General features: G+C 34.0%; 1 protein-coding gene, 2 long non-coding RNA genes and 2 other non-coding genes across 12 annotated transcripts; 2 read left to right on the top strand and 3 right to left on the bottom strand.

The window, feature by feature from the left end:
* The first annotated feature begins 226 nt into the window (after positions 1–226).
* LOC109594639 (long-chain-fatty-acid--CoA ligase 1) lies at positions 227–12,827 on the top strand. 4 transcript variants are annotated; one of them, XM_020009868.2, is made up of 12 exons: positions 227–484; positions 6,342–6,508; positions 9,674–9,797; positions 9,856–10,125; positions 10,177–10,376; positions 10,430–10,630; positions 10,687–10,904; positions 10,961–11,111; positions 11,162–11,440; positions 11,492–11,635; positions 11,686–11,859; positions 11,916–12,827. In XM_020009868.2, exons 1-12 carry the CDS (start codon positions 424–426, stop codon positions 12,051–12,053), a joined length of 2,127 nt encoding a protein of 708 aa, XP_019865427.1. In that variant the 5' UTR covers positions 227–423; the 3' UTR covers positions 12,054–12,827. The 4 variants fall into 4 exon arrangements, with proteins under 4 accessions (XP_019865427.1, XP_019865428.1, XP_019865426.1 ...); XM_020009869.2 differs by lacking the exon at positions 227–484 and adding an exon at positions 1,431–1,580; XM_020009867.2 differs by lacking the exon at positions 227–484 and adding an exon at positions 4,554–4,713.
* Positions 844–917, bottom strand: Trnan-guu (transfer RNA asparagine (anticodon GUU)). Its single transcript has one exon. It is a non-coding gene; the product is annotated as a tRNA-Asn (tRNA).
* Positions 1,117–1,190, top strand: Trnan-guu (transfer RNA asparagine (anticodon GUU)). The gene has a single exon. It is a non-coding gene; the product is annotated as a tRNA-Asn (tRNA).
* A 1,665-nt stretch (positions 12,828–14,492) lies between the features above and the next one.
* Positions 14,493–18,232, bottom strand: LOC109594665 (uncharacterized). Of its 5 annotated transcripts, none has more exons than XR_007548246.1 (4): positions 18,164–18,232; positions 17,540–18,061; positions 15,108–17,062; positions 14,493–15,050 (listed from the first exon to the last, which is right to left on the bottom strand). It is a non-coding gene; the product is annotated as an uncharacterized LOC109594665 (long non-coding RNA). The 5 variants fall into 5 exon arrangements; XR_007548248.1 differs by having other exon boundaries at positions 14,493–15,213; positions 15,273–17,062; XR_007548245.1 differs by having other exon boundaries at positions 14,493–15,719; positions 16,788–17,062.
* LOC126265784 (uncharacterized) lies at positions 18,233–18,953 on the bottom strand. Its single transcript, XR_007548243.1, has 3 exons — positions 18,876–18,953; positions 18,351–18,821; positions 18,233–18,286 (listed from the first exon to the last, which is right to left on the bottom strand). It is a non-coding gene; the product is annotated as an uncharacterized LOC126265784 (long non-coding RNA).
* Positions 18,954–19,495: the final 542 nt, after the last annotated feature.

Here is a 19,495-nt window from a genome sequence, read left to right as displayed (position 1 = left end):
TGGTTTGAAAAAAATCTTCAAAACATTAAATCCTTTAAAAAGCGATAAATAGGGGAAATTTCTTTGAGTGTTCTTCCCATTGTGGTTGATGACGCAACGCCGAGTACAAACTCGCCCCCTCGTTCGTCCTGGCAGGGTGGATGTCGTGCAGTCAGGCCACGAATCCTGCTACGTGCGGTCGTGTCCTTTCTCAGTTTGCGTCTACCGAACTGCATAAATACGACTGTGATTTTAGTCAATAAATCCTTTTTGTTACCGTTTCCCTATAATTTTCGTTTAAACGTTTGAGTGTTACACCCTGTTCTTACATTTACCTGTCATAACAATCGTCCTGAGTGTAAAATAGTTGAGGTTGATAATTATAGTCGTTTACTGAATAGTGAACAAAGTGCCTGTGATTGTTGTTTATGGAAATTGAGGGAGATGTTCGGAATTGGGGTGTTGTTAAATGCGACAATTCACAAAATGGATTTCGCTAAGATTGGTGAGTTGATTTTCGGAATTTGCAGGATTCACATGTCGGCGTTTTCAGCATGGCGTGACGCAGGATTCGTTGCCTAATTTTTGGCAGATATACAAAAATATTTTATTAATGGATTATTTTACATATTTTTCATATTTAATTGTTAATGAACATAAGAAATATATAAAATAAAACTAATTATTATTATTATTATTATTATTATTATTATTATTATTATTATTATTATTATTATTATATATTCAATCCGAAAAAAAAACAAATAGTTTTAAATTAGAAATCAAATAAACAAAAACGCATAATAATAAGTAGTTCTCTTATAACTTCTTATATAAATCGACTGATAATAATAATAAAAAATACGCCCCCGGGTGGGCTCGAACCACCAACCTTTCGGTTAACAGCCGAACGCGCTAGCCAATTGCGCCACGGAGGCTACATTTCGACTTTTTTTTTAAGACATAAATGATGTAAAGTTTATGGAAAGTGTATAATATTTACATTGTAACTATAGTATATTCTTTATTTTTATCATTTCAAAAGCAACTGATAAATATTTATTTACAATTGTTAATAAATAAGATAAACGTGAATGATTGGAATAGAAATAAGTGATTATTGAAAACAGATACAAAGCCTCCGTGGCGCAATTGGCTAGCGCGTTCGGCTGTTAACCGAAAGGTTGGTGGTTCGAGCCCACCCGGGGGCGAGATTTTTTTTTACATCATTGTTAACATTATTTGTAAATAGATAAGAACTGTAAACAAGTACAGTTAAACTAATTAACATTATTTTGTTAGTAGGTAATTATAAAATCAATTATGTTATCATTGAGACCAAATACCAACAACATAAACACAGAAAACCACTAAACTAATCGCAAATACATAGTTTTCTTCTCTCTGTTAATAATTGTTGTAAATAAAACTGTGTGAACTTTGTAACAACAGTATCAACACAGATGCAGACAATCAAATTGTATTAAAACACACACAATTCATTAGTCTTCATCAATAATATAAATTATTGTCACTATTCAGTTCTGTGTTCAAGTTCAAGTGGTTTGGTCAGTGACGAGAAAAAACAAAGATGGGTTTGAGTAAGTAAAAGTTGCGATTTTAAAACTAGTTCTCTGGAATGCGTAGAAAATTTAATTTATAATATTTTCAGCATTTATTAATAGAATTGAAGTCAATTGGTTTGTTTATACCGCAATTATGAACACTATCGTATGATCATTACGTCTGTTCAGTTTTTAACCGGAAACATTGTATTTATTACTCTGTTTCAATTTGTTTAGAATTTCATGAAATCACAATCATAACCAAGTAATAAATGGCACAATGTCATTTGTGCATGTTTGAAAACATGAGTCAGGTCGGGGACGTGAATACTTTTTAAAGGGGGTCGCGGTTACTTAATTAAATTTAAAGTAATGGCAATCTCCTTAAAGAGATGTTTTTAAACAAAACAAACCAAAATAATGAATCTCATGTTGCAAAACTATGTACTTCTGAGAACCATTTTGTTAAATTTTTAACAGTACTCTTTGAATAGCATCTCAACAAATATGATTGCGTACAATAACGGCGAACACCGGTTTTATTTATAATTTATTCGTTTCGTTTCTGTATCGGCATGTAAATCTTATAGAGTGGCCACAAAGATAACCAGCGAACAAATTAATTATGCATACAAATAAAAAATTTAATAATAGAAAACTCGTCCGTGTTTTTGTTTGGCTTTTATGTACCCATAAATCCATAATTTTTTCATCATGCAAAGACTTGAACGATACGTAGCATTGGATGTTGGTACTGGAGCGTGTTCGGGTACCACATACGCCTACCACAGGTGAATGTCCCGATCCGCGTTCACTTGGTCACTGTACCAACAACAGACGTTGATCTCGTTGCTTCCACTCCTCTCATCCCGTCCGCATCCTCATCGCGTTGCCATGCCGATAGAGAAAGGACTCGCCGATTGTGACTCACCGTGGTACCGTTACCGCGGGAACAATTGATCCCAAATTGTTGGTACAATTAAACGGCAATTTCGGGAGGTCAAGGAACCGCACGCACCATGCGTGAGGTTCCCGTATTCGCGACGACGGTTCCGTGCCACCTGCGAACGCCGGAATACCTTGATTGACCTTGGCGGTGCCGTTATCTTGCTGCGGACGGGAACCGGGTCGCGATCCTCCGTGGACCATATGCTAATCATAGTAGAACGACAGCCACCTCCAAAACATCAATGTTTACAACCACTTCTGTACTAAAATAGACATTTGTATCTGAAAGTGTTCTCTAAAAGAAACAATTGATGTTTGGGAAGAGTTCCCTTTAATATTTGATCAGTAACTAACTGATCGGCTAGTAATTTTCTCATTTTCCTCCTTTATATATTCGTTTAATTTTCTTAACCTTTCGTGACAGTAATTGATTGATTTCGGTTGATATGATAAACCGGTAGCATCTGTCAGGTTCCCAATACGTGACCTTCATTCGAACAACGATCCATCAACCACGCAAACTGGCTGAATTATTAAAACAAACTTGCGAGCGGAGAAAAAGAGGTCGGCCCTTCGTCGACACCTCCACAGCTAAAAATAACACCGAGAGGTCGGTACCATCCGGTTCAACGCACGATTCGCTACGGTAAACGAAAATAAAAAGAATGTAACGTTAAAAAAATTAAAAAATAAGTGGACCACGATGATTATATCGGCGCGTTTCCGTTATTGTTGCACAAAGTTTCGACCGATTTATCCGGTTCGCTCTAATCCCGTTACCAGATGCAATTATGTGCTGTTTCCTCCTGCAAATTAGTCATTGTGTGGGTACTGTTGATTTTTTTCAGGTGTCCGTGCCAGATTTGTGCGATGGCGTTGCAGGAAGTACTAAACTGCATTCAGACACCAACGCGAAATCACTTCAGTGTCCACTCGTTTCAGAATTCATTAACGCTGGTGCTACCAATAAAAATAATTTAAAACCTCATCGGTTCCCGTAAGAACCTAGCCAAAACATTAACGTATTTTTGCAGCATAATTCCGACCAAAAGCTCTCTAATCGGTTATTTATACGGTGATACCATTTCAGTGACAGCACATATTTAATTTTTCGTTAGGTGAACGTCTTCGGATACGCTTGTGATCCGACGTTTCAGCATCTCTTTCTCTCGGCCCACGAAACTGGTTTAAAGATTTGACGTATGTCGAATCTGCCTCCGAAGTACCGTAATTTCAATTGTGTAGTGGTACTGTATTTTTTATTTTATATCCCCCCGGTGGTATTATATTATTGTTAGACTATAACACAATTACAGCTAAATCAAGGAAATGTTTACTTGGTCCGACTGGTACTGATAATAATGTAGGGTACTAATAAATATAATTGTCGTAAAAATGCTACTATACATTTAGATATAGTTTATCAAGGTTGTCTATATATGTGCAAAAACATCTTATTTCCATTTTATTAAAAAACTGCCAATTCAGTACCTCAGTACTGCTAACAAGTTCCTTGTGTTTGCAACGACAACGTAAGTAGAATGACAAAGATAATTGGCTTTATCTTACAGCGAAAAGAAACACGGATTCAGGTTAATAAATTACGGTGGTACTTTATTCAGTACCGTCATCAAAACGGAGAACCGGTAGCTGGTAGCACGATTGTTCGTTTCAGCGCCGTTCTTTCGACCGGATCGTGTGTAATCCGAGATCCACGATAAATTACCATCCCCCAACTCCGCATTGGCGTACCCGATTTCTACTTCCACTGTTAATTTTTCTCTGCTTTTTTTTTCAATATCCAAGGTAATTAGAAGTGCGGTACGATTTGGAGTCGCTTGTCAATTTCCCTCGTTCGACCCATTTCTGCCCCCCTTTCTGCCAACATCTCCAAACCGCGTGCTCCCCACTTAGCGGCCGGCAAACCCGACCAAATACCGCAAAATTCATCTAATTTACCGCTACAGATATAACGCTGGAACGGCTCGGTTCCAAGGTACTTTTCGACGTGGTGCCGTGCTCCGTTGGGCACTACCATCGATTGATGCGCGACATTTCGTGTGTGTGAATGTTAGTGGCGGGTACTACCGAAACAGGAAAATGGATTCGTTGATTGTGAACGTCAAGTCGTACCTAAAGAGGCAGATCAGAAATGGCAACGCGACAAAGCCGGAAACGAACAAGGAGAAAATCCGGAAAAAGGAACGGCGAAGACGCAACAGTGAGTCACACGAATCTAATTTTTAAAATCCACTCAATGGGGAAAATTGAAAGTGATGTTTCGGTAGGTGTTAATTAATACCGAAAATTTGTTGTGAAAAATATTATGCAACGCGACAATAACATAAACAAACGCAGATCAACGAACTGTACAATTAGCAACAAAAAGCAAATAGATGTTCAGTGTGTTTTTAGTTGCACTTGTTTTTTTACACTATTAACTAATTATCACACTACACATTACGTATTAATAAATTTAAAAATCCATTTTTACAATGATTTATATAAATATCATCAATTAATTTTTTAAAAATCCCTGCACTCAAATTGGAGCATTTGGGCATACATACTAAAGGTATGTTCAAGGTTGTAGGAATAAAATTGATAAACACTTCAATCATAAGTTACGTTTAGATAAAGAACTTCATATCATAAGTTTGAACTTGAAAATATGTTAAAAACGAAATATTAAATTGCAACGAAAAATATCATTAAAATATAAAAAGAGAAAACAATAAAAACTTTTATTCAGATATAATATATATAAAATAATTATAAATGATATGTACAATATTATATCAATTTTAATGAACATTATAAGTAATTCACATTTGAGACTGAATTTCTTAGAGACAACATACATTTAAATCGAATGAATTATTTAAAAAAATATATAAAAACCAACAAATCGATAAAGACTCGGCCAGTTTTAAACGTTATTCAATACTGTATATTGATTTATTTTAATGGACTTTGTAAATAATTTAATCTTCAGACAGTTTATCTATACATTTTTAGATTTTTTTTTAATGATTGCAGTGCAATTTTGCATGTAGTTTTCCGTCATCAAAGTAAATTGGTTACTCTTACTGATAAATGTTTATAATAAATAACATAAATTAAATAAATAAGTAAAGAATTTAAATTTGTCTCTGCCTTATCTGATACAAAACGTATTTGTCAGTTAGATGTTTATTCGATAGTGTGTTATCGTGGTGTAACTGTAAACGAAGGTAAAATTATTAAAATAAATGGAAATAACTGGTTAATCATCCAGAGAAACTAAAAGAACTTGACATTGACCATGCGTCTATTTTTAACATCCCCAAGATAATTATAGTACCATTCCAAACTACCGTGAACCAAACACAGTAGTAGAGACAAAACCTCTGAAGATTAAAGAGGTAGTTTTTTATGTGAACTGGGAAATCTCTCGGATTTCTTCATAAAACAAACGACCAGTTGATTCCATTCGTTTTCTGGTTTAATTGCCGTCTTCACAAACCGGGACTTGTACAGCTGTGCGTGACTAAATACGGACAAACGCTAAAAATACACGTAGAAAGTAGAAAACCATAGATCAAGTGAAAGATGCAGTTTTAATGCATCATGTTTATAATGTCTTCTTTATTTTTCCCCGTTTACGGTACCCACTTCCAGTGGCGTGTACGATTTGTTGCTCGTTCAATCTGACCTCAAACGGCGAACGCTAGACTGACACACTTTTGTATTTAATACTGTTCTTTTTCTATAACAACAATTCTTAACCATTAAAAATATTTTCACCCTTCTTTTTCAAATCATGGTACTACCAGGAAGGCCATTGATTAAATTTATATTTTGTTTCAGTGGATGATATGGAGCAATACCTCCACTATATTGGCGGCGGAGCTGGCGCACTGGCGCTCACCGGAGTAGCTGCAGCTTCTGCCTTCTATCTGGCGAGCAGACCGTCGCAACAGAAGCCGTTGTTTCCGCTGGACGCCCAATGCTTATTGGAGAGCGAAGAAGAGAATGTGAGTCGAAAATAATCGAATTTACGATGTTTCATGCACACCCACAGGTTTTTACTGGTTTTATCACAACGAAAATAAACGACCCACTTCGTCGAGATTTACTATACGTATCAGAACGAAAATAAAATGGTGCGCTTCAAAAGTTAAATATTTAGGTTTGAGTGTATCGAATGAATTTTATGGTGTATTAAAAATGTAATTTAGTGTCTTGGCCATAGGCAACATATGGTTGTTAACTGTTGGATTTTGCACGTTGTTCTGGAAGGACCAAAAAAAAACGGTCATAATCGTGACCAGCAACAGTTTCTAAGCACAAGAATCGATTTTTTTTCGTTGTTCTAACGGTTCTTGCATGACATTTGACGTCGATGCGGTTTTGATAAAACCTCAACCGGTACTTCTTTAATTATTGGTCAGACACCCAACGAACTAATAAAGGAGCCTTAAGCGAATAACGATGGTAATAATTAAAAAAGAGTGCGGAAATTTGAGTTGGACATTGTTCAAATGGTCTAATAGCAATTAAGACATTCCTATTAAAAACGGCCAATTTCCACTAGTCAAATCTATTCTCAATTGTTTGGAAAATTGCCCGGAAGCTCATTTTTTAACCTGTTCAATTGTAACAGTACAGACTTAACTGATAAAATCGGATAATGGTTCCAGAAATAGCGATCAAATTTTGCTGTGCCTAAATCTAATTAGATATCCCAACATAATTTATTGTCGTAGTTGTTGTTATAAAACGTCAAGGTTTTTAAATATAAAACCCCGATGGAACGATGCCAAAAACACTCACAAAATGTCAGATTGTTTGCCACAATCAAATACAAATTTCGGCTGTCTCGAATTTTTGTCACGTGTTTTTTTTTTTGCGATCAGCACCTTTCGATTATTGATTGATTGCTCGGTTGACCCACAATTGTATTATTTATTTGAGTGCGACAATATTGGTGAATGATAAAATCTTGTCCGTTTTATGATTGCTGACACGAAATTGAAATAGTAATCCAATGAAAAAATCATTTCGTTTTATCAATTTTTCCCGTTTGCGTGTTATTTTTTAAAGTCCTTGTATTTTTCAATAGCTTAAATCATAAAGTTGAACCTTGAATTTAACTAAAAGTTTCATCAATTAGACTAAAAATATTTCGACCTTCATTCATGTCAGTAAAAAATAAATAAATTGTAACATTCCCTCAGCAAACTTTTTATTAATTTCAGGTTATTTTCGATGAAATCCTGTTCGCTTAAGTACAAACAAAATAACGGTTCGTCGATAAATAATAAAAAATACATTAGTGGCCAGTCGCCTTTTAATCGGGCGGTGGGAATAAGTTATTCCCGGACGCGTCCTCCCAAAAACACCAGTTGACCGTCGGGACGTCGACGCTTTAAATCGCACACGCGACGTCAATGTTATCTAACCGTGCGCGATGTTGTTTCGCCGATTTTTCCTGATGAATTACCAAATCCTGCTCTAAAACCAATTCCGGAAAATCGATTCGCGAATCCCATTTGATGGTTTTAACATTTTTAAAACGAACTTCAAGTTGTAAATTCGTGAAGTGATTAACAGTGGCGACTAATTACCAGACAAATTTCGCACATATTCTCTAAGTTTTCTAGAACCAACAGTTTTAGACGCGGTACATAATCCTTGTAAAAAATACGTATTATATAAAACTGAAATTTTGAATTGGTGCCAGAGGTTTTTCTCGTGGCTAATTCTCCTGGTGAGTCAGTGATCGATGGATTCGGGGCTCGTTTTCGGTCTGTGGATGTGATTTATGTGATGAAGATTTTGTGAAGGTTATTTTGAGATTTGATTTCTTTTGGTGAAGATGTGCAACTGTTGTTGTGCGAGTGTCAGGCCAGTTACTATTCCCATCAATTTGAAAAACCAATCTGATACCTATAACTGGAAAGTAAGTTCGTTGCATAATTTTGAACAATTATTAAACTTAAAACGGATGAAGTAACGATAAAATTGAAGGAATAATTTGTTAGTTCAAACATTACATTGCAATTCTTCATTTTAAAGCTGTTCAACAATACTCAGTTTTTTTTAATTTATTTATTCTTCGATTTCTCATTTTATTAACATCCAACATGTTTATCATGTATATTGATTACTAAAATATTTTATAATTAAAATAAACATATTGTGCCACTACATGTTTTATACTTTGAATCCCGATGTAAAAAATTATTCGTTTGAATTATTAACTTTGACACATTAAACTGAGCCAAAAATTTAAAATAAAAATGCTTTCATAAATGATGGACTGTTTAAAATTACATAATAAACCGGTCATAGAACACTTAACATAAAGTTGATTTATACCAATAGCACTTTGCACTAATGCAGTAAAATTCAACTCTATAATTTACATGTGTCTAAACAATAATTTGACCTGTCAAGAAAATTACAATATTTACGTTATTTGCAATAAACAGACACAACAGAAATACGACAGATTTATGTTCTACTATCTAATTTCAATATACAAACAGTTTTTCCATGTGAGCGTTTTAAATCATTCATCAAAGTGAATCAATATCGACATGTTTTAAAAGAAAAGTATTTAATAGTAACTGTTTATTTATAAGCGCGGTCAACAGGTGCAAAATTTACAGGCTATTTTTACTTGCTTGTGCTTAAAAATATATAAATCTGTCACAGGCATAAATTAATAATAATAAAATTGTTTTTGTTGTCCCATAACCTTGTTTGATTCCAATCGAAACAATATAAAAACCGTATTTTTGAGTGGCCATGTATGTGAAATGCACCGTAAAAACTGTGTAAATATTTCAACACATGTTGGCACATTGCACAAACAAATCATGCACTTTCTGCAATTTATGCAAACACTGTCTAAATTAGCTAATCTTTATTTGTTTTTGAGAGTAGTTTTTGAATATGACTTTGAAATTGATTGATACCACCAATCAGAATTATATACTGGTTGTTTGTTTACATATTATATTTATTTATAAGAGTCTAAATTGAGAGACGCTGAACTTTAATATGAAATATGTAAAAAATCGGCATTAATCCTGGACAAGATCCAAATCAAACACACCTCTATAAATAATCATAAAAACCTGAAATGTTAACTAGAGTTTGAGTTATTAACTTTTTAATGACGTTTATTCCAGGGACCAGATCTTATACGTGTCTCTAGATTCTTCAAAGAGGCAAAGGAAGGAAAATTCGTCAGCTACCTTTATCCTGATACGAGGACAATATACGAATCTTTCAGAAGGGGAGCAAAAGAATCAAGTAAGTACACTTCGAGAAAGATTCGAGATTTTAAATAATAAATTCCTTCCAATTTAAGATAATGGACCTTGTTTGGGTTGGAGGGAATCCTACTCAAAGCCATACCAATGGCTGAACTACAACGAGGCGCTGCTTAGAGCGAGAAATTTGGGCGCCGGCCTGATATCTCAAGGTTACCAGCCAGGCACCAACACAATAATCGGCATCTACTCGCAGAACTGTCCAGAATGGATCTTAACCGAGCAGGCTGTTTATTGTTACAGCATGGTCCTGGTGCCACTTTACGACACCCTCGGTCCAGACGCATGTGCCTTCATTATCAAACAAGGTAATTTACTTTATAATTATTGAAGCTGTTTATTAAAGTTGTTGGTTGTAGCTGAAATAAACGTGGTGTTCGTCGAAGACGATCAGAAATGCAACCTGTTGATGGAACGTTCGCCCAGATGTTTGAGGAAGATGATCACTTACAAAGACATCAGACCTGCAACAAAACAAAGGGCTAAAAACTTGGGTATTGAGATCGTCAAGATGTCGGATATCGAACACTTGGGCGCCAAGTCCAATCATAACGAAGTTGTAAGTAGTCTCTCCCGTCTTTAATTTCGATAAAACTTATGTTGTCATTAAAGCCTCCAAGACCTTCGGATTTGTGTACGATTTGTTACACAAGCGGAACGACCGGTAATCCGAAAGGTGTGATGCTTACCCACGAGAACGTGATCGCCTCTGTGAGTGCGGTTATTCTCCAAATGGGCGACCACAAGCTCCGCAGCACTGACACCATGATCTCCTTCCTCCCGCTTGCCCACATGCTCGAACGCTGTTGTGAGGTAACAATTTAAACGTTTATATTTAAGGTGTGTAATCAATTCATTAAATATTGCAGAACGCGATGTTTATGATGGGCGCAGCTGTCGGTTATTACCTTGGAGACATCAGAAGACTTTCGGATGATATGAAGGCTTTAAAACCTACAGTTTGCCCCGCTGTTCCGAGACTATTAAACAGAATACACGATAAAGTGCAAGCGGAAATCAGCCAGAGTTGCATTAAGAAAATGCTGTTTAATATGGCCGTTACCGCCAAAGAAAACGAACTTAAGCGGTAATTGTTTTTATTTCTATTTATATTTATAAACTGAACCGTTTGTTTGTTTTTAGTGGCATAATAAGAAGTAACAGTTTCTGGGACATGTTAGTGTTCAAAAAAGTTCAGGAAGGAATGGGTGGAAGACTAAGACTGATGTTGGTTGGTTCCGCGCCTCTAGCAGAAAACGTCCTTACCTTCATCAGATGCGCCTTAGGATGTCTGGTAACAAATTCCTCTCAATTCAAAATTTCCGTTCTAATTGTTATTTTTAGGTGGTGGAAGGATACGGACAAACAGAATGTTGCGCCCCAATCACTCTGACAATCCAAGGCGATCACGTGCCAGGTCATGTTGGTCCTCCAGTAGCTTGCTGCTGTGTTAAACTTGTAGACGTGCCCGAAATGGAATACTGGGCTAAGAATAACCAAGGCGAAGTATGTGTTAAAGGAACCAATGTATTCCAAGGCTACTACAAGGATCTCGCCAAAACTGAAGAGACTATTGATGAACAAGGTTGGCATCACACCGGAGATGTTGGAATGTGGCTGCCAGTAAGTAATGTTTTAAAAGCAGAAGTGTTTTTGTTCAATGTTGTCTTTCAGAACGGTACATTGAAAATTATCGACAGAAGGAAACACATCTTTAAACTGTCACAGGGCGAGTATATCGTACCGGAAAAGATCGAAAATATTTACATCCGTTCCCAATACGTTAGTCAAGTTTTCGTACACGGCGAATCACTGAAGGTAATACAAACATTTGGTTCTGATTTCGTTTTTAATTTATTCTCTTTTAGTCGTGTATCATTGCAATCGTAGTTCCTGACGTAGATGTGATCAAATGTTGGGCGTCTGAGAATGGAATAAGTGGTACTTTCAGCGTTCTTTGCAATCATCCTGAAGTTAAACAATTAATTCTTGACGATATGATTACTAAGGGTAAAGATGCTGGTTTGAAATCATTCGAACAGGTATTAAGAACAATTTTTATAATACTCTGCTTTTGTTAACAATATGTTCTGTTTAGGTGAAGGACATTTACTTGCATCCAGATCCATTCAGTGTTCAGAATGGTTTGTTGACGCCCACTTTGAAGTCGAAACGTCCAGAAATTAAGTCCTACTTCAAACCCCAATTGGAAGACATGTACAGCAAACTTACATAGTACTGTTGCTGTATCGCGTGCTTTTCTTAGGGATTGACAGTTTTTAGATTTTTAATCACCAAAGTTTCCGCAAATTTAGATCGTAAAGACTTTTACAATTAGCAATATTCGAGCAGCATATCTTGGGATTTTGTTTTTTATGTATTATTTTGTTTTTACCAAGACGATTTTTAGTGCCAAAGTAGTATCGGCAACTCTATTGGTTTATACACTGTAGTCGACATAGATCTGGTTTCATTTTAATCGCTTGGAAAACACGAGTTCGACATTTTTAACGAATATATTTTGAAAAGCAATAAATTGGAATGTCGTAATCAGTGTTTTTGGCTCTGGTAACGTTCCTTAGGAATTAAGGACTTTCTCGCTGATAAATCATCGAGATATTTTCATTAAAATGAACGAAATTTTCATTGAAAATATCTGTGACGCCTTTATAGACAAATATATCAAGAGTTTCGGTAATTGTTACGGATTTCAGATTTTATAACACGTTAATACGTTTTTAAACACTAGACATGTAAGAATATTTTGAACTCTTGAACACTTAAAATAGCGTTATTCTTATTATTCGATTTCAAATGAATTTCATTTGCGAGCATCATTTTTATGGTAGTCATACATTTATTCTTGCCCTGTTTAGTGATAGTAACACCTTAAATTAAGTTAGTTAAACCAATTGTTACTCGTTTAGTTTATTTACTGTATTGGAACATGTATTTATGTAATTTAAGTTATGTTGTTTAAGTCGTACTTAAATAAATATATTTGCAGATATTTTTGTTTTCTTTCTTTTTTATTGTTATAAAATATAAAATATCTCTAAATTTTCACAGAAAAAACTATTAGGGACTGTTTATTATACTATTTCCATATAAGTAACAATAATATTAATCATTATAATAGGTACTTTATTTTGAATGTAAACAAGTTCCCAATGTTTGATGGTATTTTTAAGACATTGTAAAACATAAAGTCTCTGTCGTAATATAATAAGATTAGTTTACTGGGATGCATGATTAAGTGTTCTTTGATATATTTTGTATATACATTATATACACTTACTACTATGTATCTCTTATTAAAAGGTTTTAACTGGTTGGGATTTCATTATTTTATTAAATCAATTAATTAGTAAGTATATGTGAAATATGAAAATAAAAGTTTTATTAAGTTTAAATTTACTCCTAGATGCTACAAAGAAATGTTTTAGTCACATATGCTATATATGCAACTCATGATACAGGTATTGAGGCATCAAACGGACCGGGCTATGGATAAAAGGAACGGTGGATTATGTTTGAGACGAGAACATAAAACAAACAATTAATCAATTATAATTTTCTCTTTATTAGTAATACTAACAATTTATATTGCAATTGGTGTAGTAAATATTCCCCTAAGATACTTAAAGAAATCGAAAGTGTCCTCCACAGCTACATTCAAAGGAATTCTAAATGATTTTCAGGAAACCTAAAACATATTATTTTATATTTGTAATATACATGTAATATGTGTAATACATACACAACAACTATTCAACATTACATGGCTAACGCATTTGACAATAATACATAGAGTAAAATATACCATATTAATTGTATATATTAATTGCTTTATTAAAAAATGTATAAAAAGTAATTCTATACCGACTAAAGTCGGGAAGTTCACTGGGAAAAAATTCCTGTCAAAGCTTTACCAGCAAGCAACCTTTCCACGTTTGAAGAAACATTAAATGACTATATTTAAATATTTATATTGATTTGTGCTTTGGGCTATTGTATGAAATTGCATGTGATTTGTGCATCAACTAATTAATAATTATTATTTTGTTTTATTTTATAATTTATTAACAGATATTTCCTAATGTTACAACTTTTTTTAGTAAAAAATGCCTAAGTTTATTTACTATCTCCTGTATATGATTGGGACGATCGAAGGGCGACTATATTGGATGTGCTGAAGAAGTCTTATGGGACGTCCAGGAGACAGCCTGTTGGGTAAAAACTCACCAGTTAGGTCGAACCTAGATGTCCATAAGATGCCCCTTTGAGTTATCTGGGTAAATTATTTCTATCATGAATATGCATGATTGTACTCTGGATGCAAGTCTTTTGGATGAAATTAAATTTATGATTTCTTTATTTTTATATATTTAAATAATTATTTTGTTTTACTTTACTATTTGTTAACAAATATTTGGTAATGTTAATTTTTATTATTTTAAAATAGCTTGCGTTTATTTACTACCTCCTGTATATGGTTGGGATTAGCCAAGGACGTTTATATGGGATATATCGAGGAAGTCCTATGGGACGTTCCGGACACGACCTATTGGGTAACTTGAGAACTCCCTGGTCGAACGTGGATGTCCATAAGATGCCTCTTTGTCCCATATAGACGTCTTATGGAAATACTTGGGCTATCTGGGTAAATTATTTCTATCATAGTTTTTAATTATTTTATTTAAAATATTTTGATTGTTGTAGGTTTGTCCCCACAAATATCTTAAAACTAAAACAAATTGTAATAACAGTAGTTATATTTTTGGTATAGCTTCTTAAAATAACAATAAATTTGAATTTACTAAATGGCCAGTCTTGAAACAATATTTACAAAAAACGACAATCAATTAAAAAGTATTATTTGCCGTCGTGTGTAATGCCTGAAACTCGAAATCAATTTCTAAATCTATAATACAATCCTATTAATAAAACTATGGTGATTAAAATACAGACACCAACAGCGAACAGTACCACGCTTTGCTAGATAGAGCTTATAATCATCGAATCTTGAAAAAATATTTACAAAAAACGATAATCAATGATAAAATATTATTTGCTACTGTGTAATGCATGAAACTTGAAATCAATTTATAAATCTATAATACAATTCTAAAACTATAACGAACAGTAGCACTCTTTGCTGGATGGATCTTATAATCATCGTTTTCATTACGTGACGTGACGACTGATTTAAATCATTATTGGTGTCTCATAACTATAAATATTAGAATTAAAAATTTAATATGGATGAAGTGTTTACAGAAAAATTTACCCTCGAATGTTGGAGTTTAGCCGCGAACAGTACCACGCTTTGCTATATATATCATCGTATTCATTAGTCGTGACGACCAACTTAAATCTTCATTAGTGTTTTGTAACTACAAAATAAGAATTTAAAAATATGATAAAGATGAAGTGTCTACAGAAAAATTTTAACTAGCTTTGAAACATTGGAGGGTTTCTCTTTAGTCCCCTATATGTTTAAGTACTTGATTAGGGAGCTACATGCATGTCACCGATTGTTTCTCGTCTATTATAGTTTTCTCTCTGTAACGAACAGTGAGACATTTGAGTTAGACTCAATAGCAGTTAAACTTCCTTCTTTTTCTTCTATCTTTTCTTGTTTGTTCAATGGCTCGATCTTCCCAATTTCTAGCTCCATTTGTTCCAACTAAAAAAGCATCTGGCAATATCTTCGATGGATCTAAAACGAGTAAACTTACGATTTACTTACCTCTCAAGTAATTTAATTATATCTAACATAGTTTTTAATTATTTTGCTTAAAATATTTTGATTGTTTTAGGTCTGTACCCCACAAATGTCTTAAAATTGAAACAGATATATTTTTTATTGGAATAAAACATTGTAACCATAATAAATATGCTAAAACGAAATAACAACGTAAACGTAAAGGTTTTGAAGTAATTAAATGACCAGTCTTGAAAAATATTTACAAAAAACGACTATCAATGATAAAATATCATATAACATATATAACAGGTGGGCTGAAAAGTAACCACCTTGACTACCAAAATGCGTTGCTATCGCGAAAAAGATAATGATGCCTTATAGCTCATTCATATTTAGGCCGACAAGTTAGACATAGTTTTGTTTTGACAGCTGGTTTTCGGTTACGTGTTTGGCATCATGATTTTCGTTCCCATAAAATATTATTTTTGAGAGGCAAAACGGCGAAGGAAACAAAAGAAAAGGTGGATAAATATTATGGGGCTAATGCTCCTTCAGATTACACTGTGAAATATTGGTTTCGAGAGTTTCATGGTGGCCGAAAACTCCACTGCCGATGAAGTCCGTAGCGGCAGGCCCTCCGATGGGATTGTCATGGCATACTCTTCATGGACTACCTCGAAAAAGGAAAAACCATCAACAGCGATTATTAATGTGCATTATTGGAGCGATTAAAGTCCGAAATCGCAGCGAAACGGCTCACATGAAGCGAAAAAAAATTTTGTTTTTGCAAGACAATGCGCCGACATCCACCTTATTCGTCAGATTTAGCTCCATCTGACTATTATCTCTTCCCAAATCTCAAAAGGTGGTTGATTAATTAAAAATTCAGAGTATTTTCAGACCTCCCGGAAAATTAATTTTTTAATTTTCGGATAGGATCAAAAGTTGAAAATAGCTGGAATAAGTGTATCAATCTGAAAAGACGCCCTCGAAGGCGACTATATTGAATGATAAAATTAAATTCTATCAAAAAAAAAAGATATTTTCTATGCTAGCCTACGAACTTTTCAGCCCAACTGTTAATACAATCCTAAAAATATAGTGGTTAAAAAATCGAAACCAATTGCGAACAGTAACGCTATTTGCTGGATGGATGTTCATTAGTCCTGACGACAAATTTAAATCCTTATTGGTGTCTCGTAACTAACAAATAAGAATTTAAAAATTTAATATAGAGGAAATGTATACAGAAAAATTTACCCTAGCTCTAAAACTTCCCCAATATGTTTAAGCAGCCGTTCTCAACTTTTTTCCCAGTACCATCATTCTGTTAGAATTTATACAACAGTCTTTTGATCGACAGCTACGGGAATGACACTGATTTTTTTTGGTCTGTCGTAGTTTAATTTCTGTTTCATCTTAATGTAACTAATAGGATAGACATTTGACTTAGACTCGATAGCAGTTAATTTCCCTTCGGAAGCACCGTTTTGTCAATGGCTCAATCTTCCTAATTTCTAGCTCCATTTGTTAACCTAAAAAAGCGTCAGTCAGTACCTTCAATGGATTACATTAAACATAGTCTTTAATTATTTTGTTTAAAATATTTTGATTATTGTAGGTTTGTACCCCACAAATGTCTTAGAATTGAGACAATTTGTAATAACAGTAGCTATAGTTTTGGTATAGCTTCTTAAAATAGCAAATTTGTATTAACTAAATGACCAATCTTGAAAAAATATTTACAAAAAACGATAATCAATGATAAAATATTATTTGCTATTGTGTAATGCATGAAATCAATTTATAAATCTGTAATACAATTCTAAAACTATAGTGATTAAAATACAGACACTAACAGCGAACAGTAACACTCTTTGCTGGATGGATCTTATAATCATCGTTTTCATTATGTGACGTGACGACTGATTTAAATCATTATTGGTGTCTCATAACTATAAATATTAGAATTAAAAATTTAATATGGATGAAGTGTTTACAGAAAAATTTACCCTCGAATGTTGGAGAGTTTCTCTTTAGCCCCCTGTTTAGTGTTTGATAAGTTCTTGATTACCTCCCTCGTGGGTTACCAGCACAATCCGGTGACCCTCCTTAAGTTTTTTCCCTGTACGATAGCTTCATTCGGAATTATCCAATAGTCTTTATTTTTAATCGGCAGCTACACGAATCTCACCGTCTGTCATCTGCTTCACTTTAATGTAACAGACAGTACATTAAGTGAGTTAGGCTCAATAGCAGTTAAATTTCCTTCTGCAGTCCTGTTTTTTGAATGGTTTAGTCTCCCTAATTCCTAGCTCCATTTGTTCCAACTAAAAAAGCGCCAGACCATACATTCAACGGATCTAAAATGAGTAGAGAACTTACCAGTTCCTGAGTCTCCTCGACATGTTTCTTGAAGCTCGATATCAATCATTTGCGATAGTCTTTGCCAAAACCAATGACGATTACTCAAAATAATAATTCGGCGGGTGGGAAAACTTTCTTGATTTGTACTTTGGGTGCTACACTTTTATCTTAAATTACATTTATGATTTATTTATTTTTATTTTATATTGGTTAATACTTATTATTTTGTTTCACTTTACAATTTGTTAACAAATATTTATTAATATTACCTTCTGTATATAGACGAACTATGGATAACCTGGAAACTACCTGGCACGTCTAAGTCGAAAGTATATGTCCTTAAAAGGTCTTTTTGCCTCAGAGAGATGTCCTGGCGATATTAGTTGGGCCCTCTGGGTAAATTAGTTATATCAAAACATTATTTACAATTTGTTAACAAATATTTATTAGTATTACCTTTTTTGTATATGGACGAACTATGGATAACATGGAAACTACCTGGCACGTCTAAGTCGAACGTATATGTCCTTAAAGGGTCTATTTGCCTCAGATAGACGTCCTGGCGATATTAGTTGGGCCCTCTGGGTAAATTAGTCATATCAAAACATAGTTTTTAATTATTTTGATTAAAAGTTTGATTGTTGTAGATTTGTACCCCCCACAAATGTCTTAAAATTATAATAATTTTTAACAACAGATATATCTTATATTAGAATTAATTAAATGGCCAGCCAAAATACTATGTATTTTTTGTGTAATACACAAAACTTGAAATCAATTTCTAAATCTATAGTACAATCCTACAATTATAGAGATTAGAAAATAGACACCAATAGCAAATAGCACCATTTTTGGCTGGACAGATCTCGGAAGCATAACGTTCATTAGTTGCAATGACCGACTTAAATCTTCACTGATGTCCTGTAACTACGAAACCTCAATTTAAAAATTTGATATAGAAGGATCTATAGAAAAGTTTACCTCAGCTCTGGAACGTTGGATGGTTTGTCTTTTGGTTTCATAGAATTTTAAATTCATAAGAATTAAATAGATAATAATATCTATCTTCTAGGCTTTAAGTACAATATGGTAATTCTCCTCGAGTTTTTTCCCAGTCCGTTTTATCTGTTCAGCGACCGCTTTTTGATATAACCTAGGACGTTCCAACTAAAAAAGAGTCAGTCAATACCTTTAACGGATCAGAAACAGTTAAACTTACCAGTTCCTAAAGCCTCCCAACATGTTTCTTGAGGTTCAGTATCAACTATCTTCAATTCTCTGCCAAAACGAATGACGGTTACTCAAAATATTAATTTAACAGGTGAAAAATCTTATTTGATTTGTATCTGGATACAAGTCTTTTGTCTGAAATTAAATTTATGATTTCATATGATGAATATATATATATTGGTTAATAATTATTTAGATTTACTTTACAATTTATCAACAAATATTTGCTGATGTTACTTTTTATTATTTTATATTTACTACCTCCTGTATATGGTTGGGATGAGCCAAGGACGTCTATATGGGATGTAACGAAGAAGTCCTATGGGACGTCCCCGATACGGCCAATTGGGTAACTTGGGAACTCCCTGGTA

Source organism: Aethina tumida, chromosome 1 (genome assembly GCF_024364675.1).
Source record: "Aethina tumida isolate Nest 87 chromosome 1, icAetTumi1.1, whole genome shotgun sequence".
In the NCBI taxonomy this organism is placed as follows: domain Eukaryota; kingdom Metazoa; phylum Arthropoda; class Insecta; order Coleoptera; family Nitidulidae; genus Aethina; species Aethina tumida.
The sequence above is the reverse complement of the archived record's forward strand: the minus strand, read 5'-3'. Positions and strand labels throughout refer to the sequence as shown.